The sequence below is a fragment of the Falco rusticolus genome, chromosome 8, assembly GCF_015220075.1.
Source record: "Falco rusticolus isolate bFalRus1 chromosome 8, bFalRus1.pri, whole genome shotgun sequence".
Lineage (NCBI taxonomy): Eukaryota > Metazoa > Chordata > Aves > Falconiformes > Falconidae > Falco > Falco rusticolus.
This window is the reverse complement of record NC_051194.1, coordinates 17,646,059-17,663,518: the sequence shown is the minus strand read 5'-3', so window position 1 is coordinate 17,663,518 and position 17,460 is coordinate 17,646,059. Positions and strand designations below refer to the sequence as shown.

Here is a 17,460-nt window from a genome sequence, read left to right as displayed (position 1 = left end):
GTGTGCACACCCAGGATGGAGCAGTGCCACACAGCAGCCTCAGCACAGTACCACATCAGGTTAACAAAATCAGCTTTTTAGGTAAAGTTTATTAAATCATGTGGGAGGTACCAGACAAGCTCTAGATCCAGTGCCAGTAGAGACTCAACTAATAAAGATGTCTCTGTGCTTTCCCCCCTTCTCTCATTAGAGAAGATTAGATTAGAAATAAATCATTTATTTTTAAAGTTCAGCAAAATTATGGTTTAATTGAATGTCACTCTAGGCTCCTGAGTGCCTAGGGCAGTCTTGAAATAACGTTATCATTCTCAAAATTTTATACTAAAGATTTAATACCCTTTATAACACTAAATGCCAACCTGTATATGAAAATTGTCCACTTGCAAAAAGCTGGAGTTTACATGTTTGTGTATCAAATAATTTTCTCTTCATATTAATTCTTTACCCTTTCTAATTAAGATGGTAATAATTTTAAGTCACAAAACTTAATGTGCCTTTCCTTTAAAATATCTATTTTTAAAAACAAAATTGCCAAACTTACAGGTGCAAGTTTAAGAAACACATGTTAATTACTTCATCCATAGGAAAGGGGAGAACAAACCCTACAAGTCTTGACTAGTAAATGATTGCAGTTGCTGAAGTTAAACATTAGAATCCAATGAGGCTCAGCTGTTCAGTTATGAAATAGTTTTGGTGCCATCTGATAAAAAATATTTTTTTTGCTCATGTTTAAGCTGCAATAATGAACATCTTTGCTTCCCAGCACTGAAAAAATATCACCTGAAACTTATCTATATTAGCATAATAAGTCATTTAAGGGTGACCTAAGTGTCTGGCCCCATCCAGGCTCCTAAGCTGTTGTTATTAGTCGGCCAGTATGACTGATGAGTTTTCAGGATTTTTGGTCTGTACAGATCGGTGCATCTCTCCCAAGAGATGAAGTATAAGCCAAGAGCAAAAAAACATTTTTAAGGCAGCAAATATAGGACTATTAGGACATAGAACAGATGCACAGAAGCAAAGTGATTTTTAATCTTGGCCTTGAACCAAAAGCTTTGCACTGGGGAACACAGACCAAAATGGAAATTCCATCTGCTCATTTGTTCCACACTTTGTCGACACAGAAATGCCCCACATGATTTCAAGTATTAAACATTGCTTGGTACATGAGCAAGATATTTATATTTACTTTCCTATGAAAGTCTAAAATTATGACTTTTTGTTTGCCAGTTACCGTGACACAGATTGTTCTGAATTAATTGTTTGTGTAACTACAAAGCCTGAATCTCCAATTTAAAATTTCCTCTGAAAGGCAGCATGCAAACATAGAATAAGGTGAGCCCATGCCCAAAGAGCTTGCAGAGAATGGAAAAGTCAGCTAGGAAAGAAGCTGGCAGATACTCAGTGCCCAGGTGGCCACAGCAAGCCAGATCACATTCCCAAATGTCCTGTCCCACCATCCCCCCACCATCAACAAAAAATATTTAATACTTGTAATTTTAAAACCCTTTTCAAAATGACTGTGGAAAATGTTTTAGGAATATCAGTTCTTCACAGTGGTGTTTTTTCCCACAATAAATATTGACAAAAGTTAGAGTTTCCTAAGAAATCTGGTAATACACAATAAAATTTTCATTGCTACATCTGTCAGATATGTATTAAAAATTGGAAGTTGTGGCTTATCAGTATCTATGTCACAAGGAAGGGATATAATGAAAAATTTAGATTAGAAAGGACCCCTAGAGGTCACTGAATTCTAACTCCTATTTAACCGAGGGCTGAATAATGTCATGTCCTGCTGCTCAGAATCTTTTCCAGTAAAATTTTGAAAGTTTTGATAAAGATCCTGCAAACTCTCAGAGCCCCTGCTCCAGCACTTTATTCTTGTCTTGATGAAAGTTTTACTTAAGTCCAAGTAAATCACTAAGGAGAGCCTACATTCGCTTGCAAAAGAACTATTCCTTTGTTCTTAATATTTTGGATTTTACTTTCTTTAGGAAAAAAAGCCCACACCACACATTTACCAGAAATAAACTGAACACATGACATTTTTAATGAATTTTCAGATTATTTTTAATTACCTTTTTGAATTCTCCTGTCCTTTGATATTCACACAGCATCATGTCAAAGAAAATTGGGATTGTGGCTTTTCGTAGTTCAACTTCTGGAATAAGAGTCATTTCCAAGATGGGGCCAACCATCCCCGGAATAAAGCAAATTTTATTCTGGCCTTAAACAGAAACACAAATCAGGTATTTGAGAGGAGAGAAAAAAACCCCCAATATTTTTAATAGGAAAACATTTAGGACTTGCAATAATTTAAAGCGGTGTTTTAAAGTATCTGTGCTGATGAAGTCTTACGACTTAGTCACTCATCTCTATTCTTTCTCAAAAACGGAAAGCATGTTAATGGATACAGTCTCATTCTAGGATGCCAGAATTCAGTGCCAGAAATAAGCATATATGCCAGCTGAGTTGACATTTTCAGTGAACATTTCAGTTTCTCAGCTTTTGACGTCTTTTAAATACTGAGAGTAGAAGGCAGTAAAAACCTAAGAATGTCCCCAATTCTATCAGTAGGACAGCACCACACAACAATGTCACATGGTGTAGCCTTTCTAGCTTATGAAGGAGAAAAATGTAACTTGCTTTCAGATCTGAATAACATAAAATAATGCAACCAATACAACAAACCAACCAAAGCATCAAACATTGGAAGCAATAATAGAAACACTAGCTATTACAACTCAACTCCTAAACCCACACAAAATTATCTTGTAGCACAACTGTTCCATCAGCTGCCAGCGAAAATCCAAATCTGCATAAACAACCAGATCCAAGATGTTCTTCAAATGTTGCTTGTTTCTTGGGGAAGAAAAACATTTGCTATGTGGAGCAGACCACCAGCAAAATCCAATGACCTGTGTAAGAACGTCAATACTGCCCAAAGCTTTTAAGGAGATAAAAAAATATTCTCATAAGTAGGTATGACCACACTTGTTCTGTAATTAAAAAGGATTTTGATTTTCCTTTTATATGGGTGCCATACTAACTCTAAGCATAACTGAACTGACTTCAACAGTTTTATGCAACATTATTTTTTCTTCCACTCATGTTGTTTAAAATCTTTATTAATCCTAGTTAAATCAGTAATGTCAATAAGATTGAAAAGAATCTTACAACTGAGTAACTTCCAATACTTATATGTATTAGGCCTTAGAGGTCTGTAATTTTTGAAAACCATAGAAATTCATGTGTTATGTAGCTATCCATTCACCTCTATAAATCTTGACTTTCCCAAGCAATCCTCTAGTATGAGTAGAAAGAAGAAACTTACAGCTAAATGATAGCAACACTTACTGCTCGACTGAGAGACTAACATTACAGTTATAACCAAAAGACCTTAACACACAACTTTAAATACATAAATAAAAATATTTTTTAAATTAAAAAAATTATAAAGCTTTTTGAAGATTATACTGCCATCAGCAACTGTTATTTCCATGTCAGAAATCATGAGTAACATTTCCTCAAACCTTACAATGACTGAAAAGGACAAAGGAAGATACTCTGCCCTAGAGAACATGGCAATTTTATTTAGAATTTGAAAGGCACTACAGAGGTCACGGTATGAGATTCTTTGACATGCATTTGCCTGTTTCAATCTTGTATGTTTATCCATCAAAAGTGGTTTATACTTCAGATGTCCTACTGCTTTTCAGCAGGCAGATTCCTTTTTATTAAAGCTACAGAGGGAGTCTGAAAATTATAGAAAATAAATGGAAGGGGCATTATTTATTAAGAATTATTGCACATTAGTTTGAAAAAATTCTCTCTGTCTCACTTTTTCCATTTGGTATGTAAGAATATTATTTAAATAAAGTAATAATGCATGTGGATATCAGAAAACAATATTTTGGTCTTCAACATTATGCTAGACAAAACTGTTAAAGGTCCTTACAGTTTTAAAAAGCCATTGTGTTTACTGTCTTTGACATGGACTCTCAGATTCAGCCTGAGTAGGATGCAAACAGGAAAGCTCAAATACACAGATCTCTTGTACTTTGTAGTAAAATGAAAACTTGAACTTTTATTTTAAGAAACAGATGTTAATGGTTCTAGGATCAAAAGTTAAATTGAAAAATTTTAATTCCAGATTTACACCTAGCAGTATTAAAAAGGACAACAATGGTGTTAAATTAGAAAGTGAATGACCATGCTGAAAACATGTTTGAGAGCTCACCATTTCATCAGCAAAAGTATCAAAACCTTTAAAATCCTGACTGCATCTTTTTGATACACCAGAGTATACTGATGCATAATTTTTTTTCTACAAAAAAATAGTAAAAGAAAAAATCTAAGAAAAGAAAGATTGAAAGGGGTATATATGACAAGAAGGAGTATGTACAACGTGATGGAAACATCTGAAATCTCCAGGCAAGCACTGATACACTGGCACACCTAAAAACTAGCAAGTTTAATAGAGATCATAAAGAAATTTCACACATCCTAATATAAGAACTGAAAAAAAAATTCCAGGGTAAAACAAATAGTCTAAATAAGTTTGGATAATAAGAAACCATCCCTTTCAGTGCGTTTTGAAAATCATAGCTGGCTTCTTTGTTTAATAATATAGGGTAATATTATGCCTCTCCATAGCTTAGTTTACCTCGCAACATTGCTGAGTCAGAGGTTCACACACTGCAAAACTTACTTGACCGAGGCAGGGTGAGAGGAAAGGTAATTAGTAAAATGTAAACACACTAAGGGGAGAGTCAGGGAATTCCTCTTGCCTCTGCAGCAGGCATTGACACCCCATGAGGGATGGAAATGTCCCTGTTTGGAGACAGTTTCTTAGCAATAGATGTGGTATATTAGGGAGATGGGGAGGTTCGCTGCACTACATTGTATTTATGAATAAACCAGCAAATTACGTGGAAGAAGAAAGCATACAGCGCACCATGCACATTAATTCTGTACGTTGATTTCTATACAGAATAAGCTATATGCTTGTTCCATGCTCGAAGCTGAAGAGCTGTCCTTCAGTGTTAACACTGACACCATCCCACTGGACATTCCATTCCAGTATAAATTTCTGAATTTTTTTTTCAATGAAACAAGCAGTGGATTCAGTTGCAATTAAGCTCCTTTGCCTACTCACCAAGTTTGTACCACATGTCACGGATAGCAAAGCCAATTAAACGTCTCATATCTCCATATCTAGGAAAAAATATAGAAGGTATTGTTATCATTATCTTTATCACCATTTTACTACACAATAAGAGACATAAGCTGAAGTACACATTTTTGCTTACTTGTTCTGGATTTTGTTGTATTTTGCATGGGAAAAGTTTTCTAGCTGTAGTGAATCTTGGGTAATAAAAGCCACAGCCAAATGAAAATAGTTGTTCCAAAGCTGTAAATCGAATATAAGGAAATTATAATACTTTTGAGAAAAGCAGGAATAATATTAAGCTACGCATAATGCTGAATAATTTACAAAACCAAATGATGCAAGCAGTATAAGATTTTTGTATTATGCAAAGATGTACATCATTAGTATTATGCAATTAGCAGAAAAGACAGATGAATTTTAATAACCACCACTACACACTTGCTCTTAATAGCACAGCAACTGAATAAATATTGCTAAAAAAAAGATTCATATGAAATTCATAGCTAACAACATTAAACCATGAACCATAGCAGGACTAGTGAAATACATTACATGCCAGTGAATCTTAACAACCTGGAGCTAAAGGCACCCAGTGTAATTACACTGTATTTGAGAACTACTTCAAAAGGTATCTACTGTCACTTCTTTGGATTCTAATTCAATCACGATTTGTGTGAAATTCCAATATATGTTGTTAAGAGCTGTCTACATGAAACAAGGGCAAAATACATCCCTAAATAACTACTAATAGTACTGAGTCATGTACTTGAACTAGAAGAAAAACCCATGTATTTCCAGTGCACAGCTCGCTCTTTCTGAAAGCAAATTACTTGTTCTCCAGACAACCAAAATGAAGTACTTCTCTCACATGCTAGAGATGGAAAGGGAAAAAAGAAACCACTACAAAACACAAATTCAAGGAAGTAAACACTATTCTCAGAAGCTTCTAAGCAGTCAGCAATAGCTTTAGACATTTCTTTCAAAAATATAGCTGCATCTAAAAATATGCATGGGGTAACAATGGGACAGTAGAAAGGCAATGGTAAATGTATTCAGGATGGAAAGAAACCATATAGCATCATTACAGAGCTCTTAATTTTTATGTTGAAATACAACCCTAGATTGGGAACCCACACCAAACAGCCTGGAAATAGTGTTTCATCAAAAACTTAACCGACCTCTGGCCTTTATAACCTGGAAGCCCCTCTTGTGCACAAATAACCAGGAAAATAGAGAGTAACACACAGAGACACACACAAAACCCCAGATATTTCCCAGACAACATAAAGTTCTCAAACATCCTCTATATGAATTTAATTTATCCCACCCTTCAAGGCCCAGCTAAAGCTCTCCTTAGCAGGCTTGCTTATTTAAAAGCCCTTAGGAGGGCTGTTTCTGTCTCCAAGTATTTACAGTCCAGGGAGCATAGTTAACCCTGGTGCAGACACACAGATTCCAGTAGCATTTCATTGGAGACAGTTATTAATGTTACATATTACACCATTCAAAGATGCTCTGAGTTCACCCAAACGAATCACAGCCTTATTAAAACCTACATTTTCATATGAGCACTAGTAGGGCAGCACCTTTTTCCCCCTTAATGCAAACATTTAAATTATGTTCATATCTAATTTTTGACAGTATACTAGTAGTAAATACTAATTCCGAGCCTTTTCCCCAGGATAAATGATATTTATGCCCTGAAAGGTCTTATCAATGATTTTAAAAGATTAATTTTACCAATTTAGAGCTTTCAGTCCCTTGAGAAGCTGTATATATTGGTGTGAAGGGAAGATACTTTGCATATGTCAATTACACCAGCAAAATGGATAATTTCTCAAATCATTCTAGCTTATGGGGAGAAAAATGAAGCCTTATTACATCAGTTAACTATCTATTTATTCATTTAATAGCTCCAAGTTCAATGCCACCTTTGTCAGAGTCACACTCTAAGGACTCAATATCCTTATTTATAAAGTAAGTTGCCTTTCATCCTCAGACTACCCTATGACGGCTGAAAAAAATACGATACTTTGCATTTCAATAGCAGATCCAAATTAAAGACTCACAAGCTTTTAAGTACCAAAACTAACTTTAAAACCCTGTGAGGCAAAGTAGTCTCTCAATAGTGAAAAATGGCAGAAGCTGATACAAAAAGATATTAAAAATGCAAAAAAACCCCACCAAAAAACACTTCTGAGGCCTCGTTTGTTTTCTCTTAAGCCCACAATAACATTTACAGAAGCTTTGCATCTGAACATCCAGTTACCTAGCATGTGGCAGGGCCGAAGCACCACAGCAACAGGAGAGGACCAGAACCCTGATGCTCCAATTTGTGCGATACTTAGTGGCTTTGCTGCTTGTTGACATGAACTCCAGTGCTGAGTAGTCAGCTAGGCACAGAGCACTGGAAGAGTGCGCTGGAGCTGCGGTGACTCCTCTCTGTAATGAGTTATCAGTGATTCATCGCAAACTCCTACTGAGATGCAGCATCTGACAGCAGCAGCACAGGCTGGCCTGGCGTGTGGTAACCCTCCCAAACACAGCAACTCAGCTGGCTGAGCGTGGTGCTCAGCACGCATCGTGAGGAGATCTGTGAACACCCCTCTGTGTAAGGCTACGGTAACTTCAAGAAGAGGATCTCTCAACTCCTTTCTTTTTTTCTTCTTTTTCTTTCTTTTTATTTTTTTTCCTTTTTTCCTTTTTCTCTTCTTTATTTTTCCTTCTTTTTTTTCTTTTTTTTTCTTAATTTTTTTTCTTTTTTTCCCTCCAGAAACAAATGGTGGCTTCCGCCTAGAAAATGTTACAGCCACCATATTAGAAAATGTGGAATTAATGTAGTAAGAAATTTCAAGCCATCTCACAAAGAGGAGATCTGGATGATTGTCCAGAATAACTACCAGAAGTAAACACTGTTGCCTTCTCCCTCGTACACACCACCTCTGAAGCCAATGCCTGTTTTGCACCATTGCCCACCTTTCAGCTAGTGTTTTCTCTACTGACGTCTTTGCTCAATTCTCTTTGATAATGTAGGAAAAACATGAAGTCTTTGGAAGACTTTTGAATTTCTGACAAATTACTGCAGATATTAAATGTACCCTAGCATTTCATAAAACAGACAAGATGACAGTTCTGTTGAATTTTTTTCTTTTGATATTATGGTGAAAGCAAGCTCAGCCCCTTGAAACCAGCAGACATAATACATTTCAGATACTGGGTTCATTACTCTGATTTTGTCAAAAAAATGGCACTTACAAACTTTCTGCATATATGCATAATTGCAGACTACATGTAGCTACCACAGCTATTGAGCTAGGTTAGCTAGAAAAAACATTTTTGAACCTTTGAATAACATCTATAAAAAAAATGATCCATTGACTTCTAGGATATATGACGTTCTCCATGTGTGACTTTTAATTCAGTAATGTTCTCTTTCACATATTGGAATGCATTTCTTCATCACTTAAAACTAAATAATTTAAAAGAAACATATTTTTAAAGTATTTTTGTGAGCCTTTTGAGAACAAATAATTTTAAACAAATTAGTAGCAACTTGTGGTTTAAATTCATTAACTGGATCAACCACAGATATTGAAATTCAGTCACTAAGATAGCACACATGGCTGCATCATGCAGTCTTAAAATTCCAAATTCATGAAATTATTCTGGATTTTCTGTTAGAATATCACACTAGAAAAATACAAATTACTAAACAGAATCATAAGCGGAATGTGAAGGCTAAAATTCGGAATAACTCACAAACGGATAAACATTAAAAATTAAGTAAAGCAAGCATTGCATTCTGTTTAAGTGGAGTCTTAACAAATACAATTTTCAGAGTTACAACTCATTCATAAATTCTGGAAGTTATAAGCACAATATTTAGGGCTTATTCCTGTGGTATGAAGCCTGGTTCATGACAGGTGTAGTGTTTCCTTTGGGGTGGAAGACAGAGTATTAAGCATCTCAAAGTAAAAAATTATGAAAATCATTTGGGACCGCTACCAAAATATCTTTGCATGGTTATTTACTTCAAAAGGACAGAACAAAGGTAAACAATTTTCAGGTTAATGAAAAGAAGTTTACAGAAGCTTTGAAGAAACACAGCACATTATATAAACCAACAAAAGTTTGGTTTATATGTTTTTAGCTTGTAAGTATTTTCATGCCATAATCCTATTCCCTCCTTGGTTTTGTCATATGCTTCTTGCTTAATGATGCAATGATTAAGAACAATACTTGCAAATACTTCTACTCCAGACACCTACCATTCCTTCTTGGAAAACATCCCAAACCTCTAAAATAAGACGCTTCCCAAGTCCAGTGAAAATTAGTTTCATGTATGCAAAATTTTCTAGAATTTATGTCGTCTGTTTTTTTTTTCATTCTGAGCAAGGAGTTCAAAGTCCAAAGAAATTTGCAGATGAACATCAAAAAAGTCAATTACTTACCATAGGTTACTCTAGGAAGACCCAGGTACATGTTGGTAGAAGGATCGAAGACAAACTTTAAATTCTGAAGTTTGATAATTTTGAAATGCACAATACAATATACAACATATAAAAATATGACAATTCTAATATTGCTAGTACAGTTAATACAGGTGGCACTAAATATGAACTTTTATCAATGATCTCCTGGGGTTTTCTAGAATCTCTATCATTATCATATATATATATATCTTTGCCCAATGTATTGCACATTTTCCCCTGTACATTTATAAAGCAGTGAAGCTTTTCATCTTGGGATTTCTAACCGAAGATTTAAAAATAAAAAATAAGTTGCACAATTCTATTTGTGATGCTAAAATACATCTAATTCCTGCTGAATTATTAATGGTGCATAGTGCATGCAAGAAAGATAGGAAAAACATGAAAAAATAAGCTTTTTTTTTTTTTTTAAATCAGACTGACTGCAGTTGCATGCAGTCACTGAATGGAAATACTTACTACACAGAGCAAGACTTCTAAAACAGAACCTCATGGAGCCATGAGCTGACAGTGACAACAGAGAAAAGTAACATCTAGCTAATGACATCAGCTGCTAACAGAAGCAAAATATGCCATACGAGGTCTGCATATATTCTATAAAGGTAACATGCACATTGGAAAATTTAACTGAAATTTTGAAGTGAACCATTAAACACCGTTATCTTCATTCTTCTGCTGATGGAAGACTGGCTTATGGTGCATTCAAACAAAATAGAGGAAAAAAATGATGACTTGCAAGTTTAAACAGGATTTCTGCTGGTGAAAAAAACCCACCAATAAATAACAATAAAAACCAAGAACCAACAAACCCAAAGCCCAAAACCTTCTCTCCTAGCTCTGCATTCATAGAAGTGAGGAAACCATTGACAGTTAAGACATGTCTGGTAAATAAAATGTCAATTAATTATTGCATTTCTATATAACAACCAAAAAATATTAATTCACAGTTGAACGTAATTTTTATTTCATACCTAGATCTCTATATCCACATGTGCAAATAATATTTGGCTTAAAAAATGCACTACTGTCCAATACTTGCTTCCTTAAAAATTCTTGTGAATCAAATGGCAAATCAAATAGCTGGACATTCTTCAGCATAAAATAGAAATGGGTGTACAAAAAACAATATTTATTTTTGGGGGGGTGGGGTTAAAGGTATTTAGACTGCTTATGGAAAGTCACGTTATTCCTTCATTATTCACTTTTATTTATCACCCTGAGGGCTATCTTTGAGGTATGCATATAACATTTTGTCTTGCAACACAGAAGTTTTCAGTCAAAATAAAGTAACATTTTTTGATTGAATGAGATGGTACAATTACCACAAAAGGTAAAAGAGAAGTGTACTGAAAAGTCCCAGAATTGTCCTATTTACCACAGATGAAATATACTTCTCAGGCATTTATTGAGGATAACATGAATGTATATATTGTATGAACCACACAGTTTTTGTTATAATTAATCCCAAGAAACCAAGGTGACTTTCGGGGAATATTTTTTTCCAAAATATATTTTGCAGCTTTTAATGGGGTTTTGTTGTTGTTGTTGTTTTTTAAGTCTGCAGAAGAACCCATCTCAACTCATACATCCTAAATCCAGAATTTACACGTTACGGTGTGTCTGTTCTACCATGCTGCAAAAGCGCAGCTGCAAAGCAGTTATCTGGATGGGTTGTCTGATCCCCATATTTGAAATTGGCAATGACAATATTGTATTTGAAATATGGCAATGACAATCTGGAATTTAAAGAAGTGTTCTCTGCATAAACGGACTCAGTGAACCAAACTTACTACATACTAAGGCAGAAAATTTAACACATCACTGCTGTGCTGTGCATAGTTTTGGTGTTTGAAGTATATAACAGCTCCATCACTGAACCTATGGCTTGAACTTTATGCATAGCTTTAAAGATTGTAACAACTGTTCATCAGATATTCCACATCCTTTCACAGGTCTTTAAATGATACCACTTCTTTCCTTTCTGCCTGAATCACATAATGAGTGCAAGGGAAAAGAACAAAACAAAAACAAAGTCCAGGAACCTTTTTTCCTCCATTTAACAAGTCTCAACAGAGTCACAAAAAATGCCTTCATTGTTTTTGTCTAGGTTTAAAATACCCTTTTTTAGCTCCTTAATTACTTCATAGTCTACTTGTTTTGTTTCATTAGTTTGCTATATTTTATCATGTAATCACTCACTCTAGTGAAAAAATCCTTCGATTTACTTCACTGCTTTAAATTGCCTTTTTTATTATTATTTTTAAATTAAGATATTTCTTCAACTATTTGTTAATAATCAGATTTGAAAACACCATCCTACATACAGTATGAATTGTTCACTTGTTTACAAAGAACTTAAAGATGTAACTTTTTTTTTTTTAATCACTGATATGTAGCTCTATTTTCCCCATACCAATATATTCTATTTCTATAGCTTAAATCAGGAATATTAAAATAGTTGCCTCTGGTTTAGCTTCCCAAGTCTTGAGACATTGTTTTTGCTGCATATGCTCAGTAACGATCTGAACTTTACTCATCCTTTTTTCTTTGAAACCAGAAATCAACAGTGCACATCCTCCTAAGTGGAGACAAGATTGCCTGAAGGCTCTGCATACTAAATCACCGGCCCTTGAATAAACATTTCTTATTTTGGGCTGGATTTTTGTGTGGATTTTTTTGAGTGAAAATCCATTTATTTCACAGAAACTTTATATGCAATAATTTACTGAAGTCTTTAGGTCTGTAGTAGTCACTTATAAAACACAGACATACAACATCTTTCCAAAGTCAGATTAAATTTAGATGCACAGCTGCTATTCCTTATACCAGGTGAAACAGCTGGACATTATTTGTAAAACCCATTGGACGAGCTCACCAAAATCTCTGGCAGGCTCAGCAATAGCAGAAGCACATTTCAAGATCCCATTTTTCTGGAGTTCGGAAAAAGAGCTGAGGTGAAGTTACACTCCACAGTACATGGTTGCCTCAGTTCTGATTTTCAGAAGCATACCCCAGCCTTGCTGTAATCAGTATCTGGCCCACTGGTTATAGTCACAAGGGAACCTACTGGTGCTGCGTACCCAGCCTCTCCGGTGGCACTCGGGGACCTGACCAAAACACACCGAGGCTCGGAGTGCCAGGTGGGCTGCCCTGGCTCCATCTGGCCACAGGATTATCAGGTTTAGCTCTGCACAACACTCAAAGTTATGCTACTTCGAAATTGCCTCCTGGATCAAAATAGCAAAGGCAAGATTTTTGTTCCAATTCCTGATATTTCTATATGCATACAAATCAAAATAGAAATATAGCTACACAGTAGCTATAAAGTGAACTATTTCATAAACAGAAGGTTTGCATTCACTTTGAGTTAACCACTGCTTGCGTTTGCTTACAGCCAAGATATATTCATATTAAAAAAATATATACCATGTCTCTCTCTCTCGTTATTTGCTTATTTTCTAATTACGCAGAAAAAATTTCTTGGACTACAGAAAATATTTCAGTACTCGTGCTATTAGAGAACAATCCAAATAAGTGCAATCCACACGAAAAATTACACCACCCAAACCAAACTTTCCTCAGCCAGAAAGGACATAACAAAGAAAAGTGGATTTATACTGCAGAGTAGAAAGACTTCAGCTATGACTTGAAAAGAAATTAGAAAAATTAGTTGAGCCTATTCTTTCTTCTACTCCCCATTTCCACTCTTTGTTCCTGTCCATTATGCCTCAATATGGAGCATTTAGGAAATTTTTGTAACTTTAATGATAATATGGTCTGTTTAGGAAAGACCCAGACTGTTCTTACCATAAAAGGTTTTACAATACTTAGGCAAAATTCTTGGTAGAAATTATTTGGATAAAGTTGATCCTCAGAAAATGAAGTAAGTGCACTGAAGGACCTTTCAAGTTTCTCATTTCATTAATAACATTTGCAGTTTTAAGTACCTCTCTATATTCAAGTTTTCACAGTCTGAATAGTGTCAAGACACTGATTTATGGATTTTTTTCAAAAAATGTAAATATGAAAAAAACAGTAAAAGAACCATTAGAACATTAAAATATTCACGTATCCATGATCTGAATATGTACAGATAATAGTAGGAAACAAAATTTTAATTTTTAATTAAGAAAATTAGGTAATATGCTTTGCATTATTCAGACCTTCTTCAGTCCCATAGCAGCTTTTTAAATAGCTATATTTAGGGTACTGTTAGAAGGTTTTCAGAGCTTTTATTCATTGAAGTAAGGTATCTCCCTGACTTGTACTTTTAAGGCTCTTGTGAAAACTACAAGGGTACTGCAATTCCTTAGAGGGCACAACTTATTTACTATAACATTGTTTAGCTTACTCAGAGCCTCCAGGTATTTGACAAGTCATGAACGAAAGACCAAGCATTAACAAATTCTCTTGAACTACAAGGTTCAGTGCTGAACTGTAACATCCCTGGTTAGCTGGTAACATTCTGGAATGCACAGAACTGTTAGAGGAAACTGAATCTGAAAAAAGTTCCAGGTTTCAACTGCTGCTTTAACGTTTGAAAGAGGCAGTACAGACCCTAATAAAATTGTGGCAGATACAGTCTTCACAGTAGTCTGCATGGGTTTGGTAACCTACACATACTGATGTCCACCAGACATATTTTATTGGCTTTTAAAAACTACTGAGACATTTTGCAGTAAAAATGATCAAGTATTATAGAAACGATAGGCTACAAATTGGTTGTTAATAAATTGATGTAGCCTAAGAGAGGTTATATCATATGTCAAAGATTTGTGAATTTCCAGCAGAGGTATTGACTAAAACCAAGTTTTAAGTTTGTCAGAAGAAACATCTTTCCCTACAATTCAAAATTCTTAACATTATACATATACACATCTGTAAAGTCACACTTTTTGAAGGTACACAATTTTTAATTAAAAATGAGAAAAAATGTCTAAGTTTCATAACTGGAGGCCACTGTAACTGAATATAAATTGCAAGTTTTACCTTTCTTTTTGCTATCGTCTTTCAAACTCATCCTGTATAACCACTGAAATGACTGCTCTGCAGCTATCTGTGACCAAGACATGTTATGCAAAGGACCAAGAGACCGATACCCAAACAGTTTTTAGCATAGTAAGCCTAAATATTCACATGCAGGAAAGTAGAATCACTTAAAACAGATCACAAATTGCAAGATTAACTGTAAAATATAAACCCCAAGAAATGAAGAAGGCAGAATTCTGAACTTTCTCTGAACTTCATGGCTAGTTAGAAAGTTATGATCTAATGAACAGATTAGAACTTCATAATCAGGAAGCATTTTTCAAACTAAAAACATTTACTCTTAATCACAGTTAATATAAGCGAAATAAAGTAATTTTTCATATTGTACTTTGCTAGTGTGTTTTCTGCCTATAGCACACACCATAACCAAGCCGCCTTTAGTGACAAATCCTGATTCTAAAACTGCATTTGTTTTAATAACAGTTTAATGAACATGAAAACTACAGACGTTTTCATCTGAAGCAAGCCAAACATATGGTAAAATTAATGACAAAATAGTTATGAAGAATGATATTGAGCAAACCAAAGAAAAAACAACCCTAATATAAAATTATTTCAGAAATAACTACAAAAATAAAAATTAAAAAAAAAAAAATAAAAAAAAAGAGGGAAAACCACACACACACAAGGGGGAAAATAAATAAAGATAGACCTGCCAGGGAAGACTACAAGTTAAAAATAAATACTAAGTGCTAAATACTCTAGGAATCCAAGTTAATCTCTTTCTGTCCTACATACACAGCAGTGACATTGTAAAGGCTACGTGCATTACGTCAAAGATTGCCTTTCTGAATACACTTGGCTGGCTAAGAAATAAAAAAGAGCTTTCTGCTTGCCAGTTCTGAGAGGATCACGGTACAAAATACTCCATTTGGGTGCCTTATCATAAATAATCAAAGTATGATTTTTATGTCATATCAAAGATGACCTAATCCTGCCACGCTCAAATCAACAGTCATTTTGATACTGATAAAGTACCAGAAGGGGCTGTGACAGACCAGAACAACCACACCTGCATGGACTACCTCAACTTAGCTAAAAGGCCTAAATACTTACTTGGACTTCAAAATTCATATTCTCCAGAAATTTCTGGTTCATTGTCTCTGCAAATTTGTTGATGGCTCTTAAGAACACCCTAGAAAAGAAAAGCAATGATAAAGCAATGATACAGATAGATTAATGTAATCTCTGGAAATCTGTTCCAACCACATATCTTATCAATGGAAACATATTTAAACACTGAACATGCTAGAAGCAGCAACGTTCACATACATGACCACAGCAGAGGACATTCTGTGCAATGGCATGTTATTTATGGTCTGTTATACATAAAAAAAAAAAGTTTAAGCACACAATTGTCAAAAAGTTTCTTGATCTCCGTTGAAAATTTCAGACATAATTTCTTTTCTTCTGCTACATGCCGCATTGCATTCTGGAGAAAACAGACAGCAATTCTTTCAAACACAATTTTACCTTCTATTTGACAAAACCGAATAATTTACGAGAGAGTTATTGCCGCCTCCACATGGTTTGACAGCTGAAAGCGTTCCTGTACTTACATTATTAGTTTGGAGCTGCCACTGCATTTTCCCAATTAAAAGATGCTTTGTGCAGCTTTTTGGTTTTCTCACAGGTGGGGAGGGGAGGATGACACCTCAGCCCATCTTTCTCCTCAGGTTGATTGTAAAAACACATTCAAAGCTGAGTTAATATAGAGTTATTTCTTCCAAGAGGAAGAGTGCAAACATCAGCCCTCTAGCTTGAAAAGCAGCACCTATTTATGATCTTTATTAATGCAGCAAGAGTAAGTCATGTTTCTAAAGCTAATTTCTTTGTCTAACTTTCCAGCACAGTACATTTGTAATACAAAAATCAATTGTATCTCTAAATATTTATAAAGTTTATTTAAATAATTCAGTTTCATTCAATTTACAATTTTGAAAGCAAGTGATCCATTTCCCTCTGCCCCATATATAAAATGTAAAAAAATTTTAAGTTGAAATGTTTCTATGGCAAACACTGTGGGGGCAAACATACTGTAACCCGAAAGAGGTGAAAACAAGAAAAAACAATCCTAACTGTTCAAAAACCAATGACTGTCATCTAGCTATCACCTACAGCAACAGGATCTAATAATTATAACAGGTCCACAAAAAAACCCACCATCTCAGTATTCAGTTGCATCAGAAAGAGCAATAACTCAATAATTAGAATTATTGGCAAAAGATTATGAGACGACAGGATATCCCTACGTTACTCTCAATGTTGCATCCTTGTGTTGGATTCTGTGTGATGTCCTGGTCTCCCATTTAAAAAAATAAAACAATTACAAAACCAAAACAAAAAAAAAAAAAAAAAAAAGAGAGAGAAAACAAGCAAATGTGACAAAGAAACGATTAGGCACATTAAATGGATTGTGCCTGACATCTGGTTTCTTTAGTCAGGGGACACTATGTGACTGAGGAGGATTATGGCAGAATCTATAAAACTGTAAGTACCATGGAGATGAGAAACTTACTGTTCACTGTTTCTCATACAAACACTGGAAGGCACTGAACAAAAAGAGAATGCACATTCAAAATAAGCAAAAAGAGAGAGGTTTTATGCTAATCTTGCTCAGCTATGCAGTTCATTTCTACAGGATGCTGTGAATGCCTGAATTTTATACTGGCCAGTGTAAAAGTAGCCAGACACATCAAAGACCAAACTGAAGGGAGGAGTACTGAATGTCCTTGGTCACTGCAG

The 17,460-nt window shown here is 35.0% G+C and overlaps 1 protein-coding gene across 1 annotated transcript in view; it reads right to left on the bottom strand.

Moving 5' to 3' along the window:
- DOCK2 (dedicator of cytokinesis 2) overlaps positions 1 to 17,460 on the bottom strand; it is a 197,715-nt gene that overhangs the window by 43,208 nt on the left and 137,047 nt on the right. Inside the window, exons 30-33 of the mRNA XM_037398282.1 lie at positions 15,772 to 15,850; positions 5,316 to 5,416; positions 5,162 to 5,220; positions 2,082 to 2,230 (exon numbers count right to left, since the gene is read on the bottom strand). Coding sequence (XP_037254179.1) covers positions 2,082 to 2,230; positions 5,162 to 5,220; positions 5,316 to 5,416; positions 15,772 to 15,850 — 388 coding nt within the window. The remainder of the gene's footprint in view (positions 1 to 2,081; positions 2,231 to 5,161; positions 5,221 to 5,315; positions 5,417 to 15,771; positions 15,851 to 17,460) is intronic.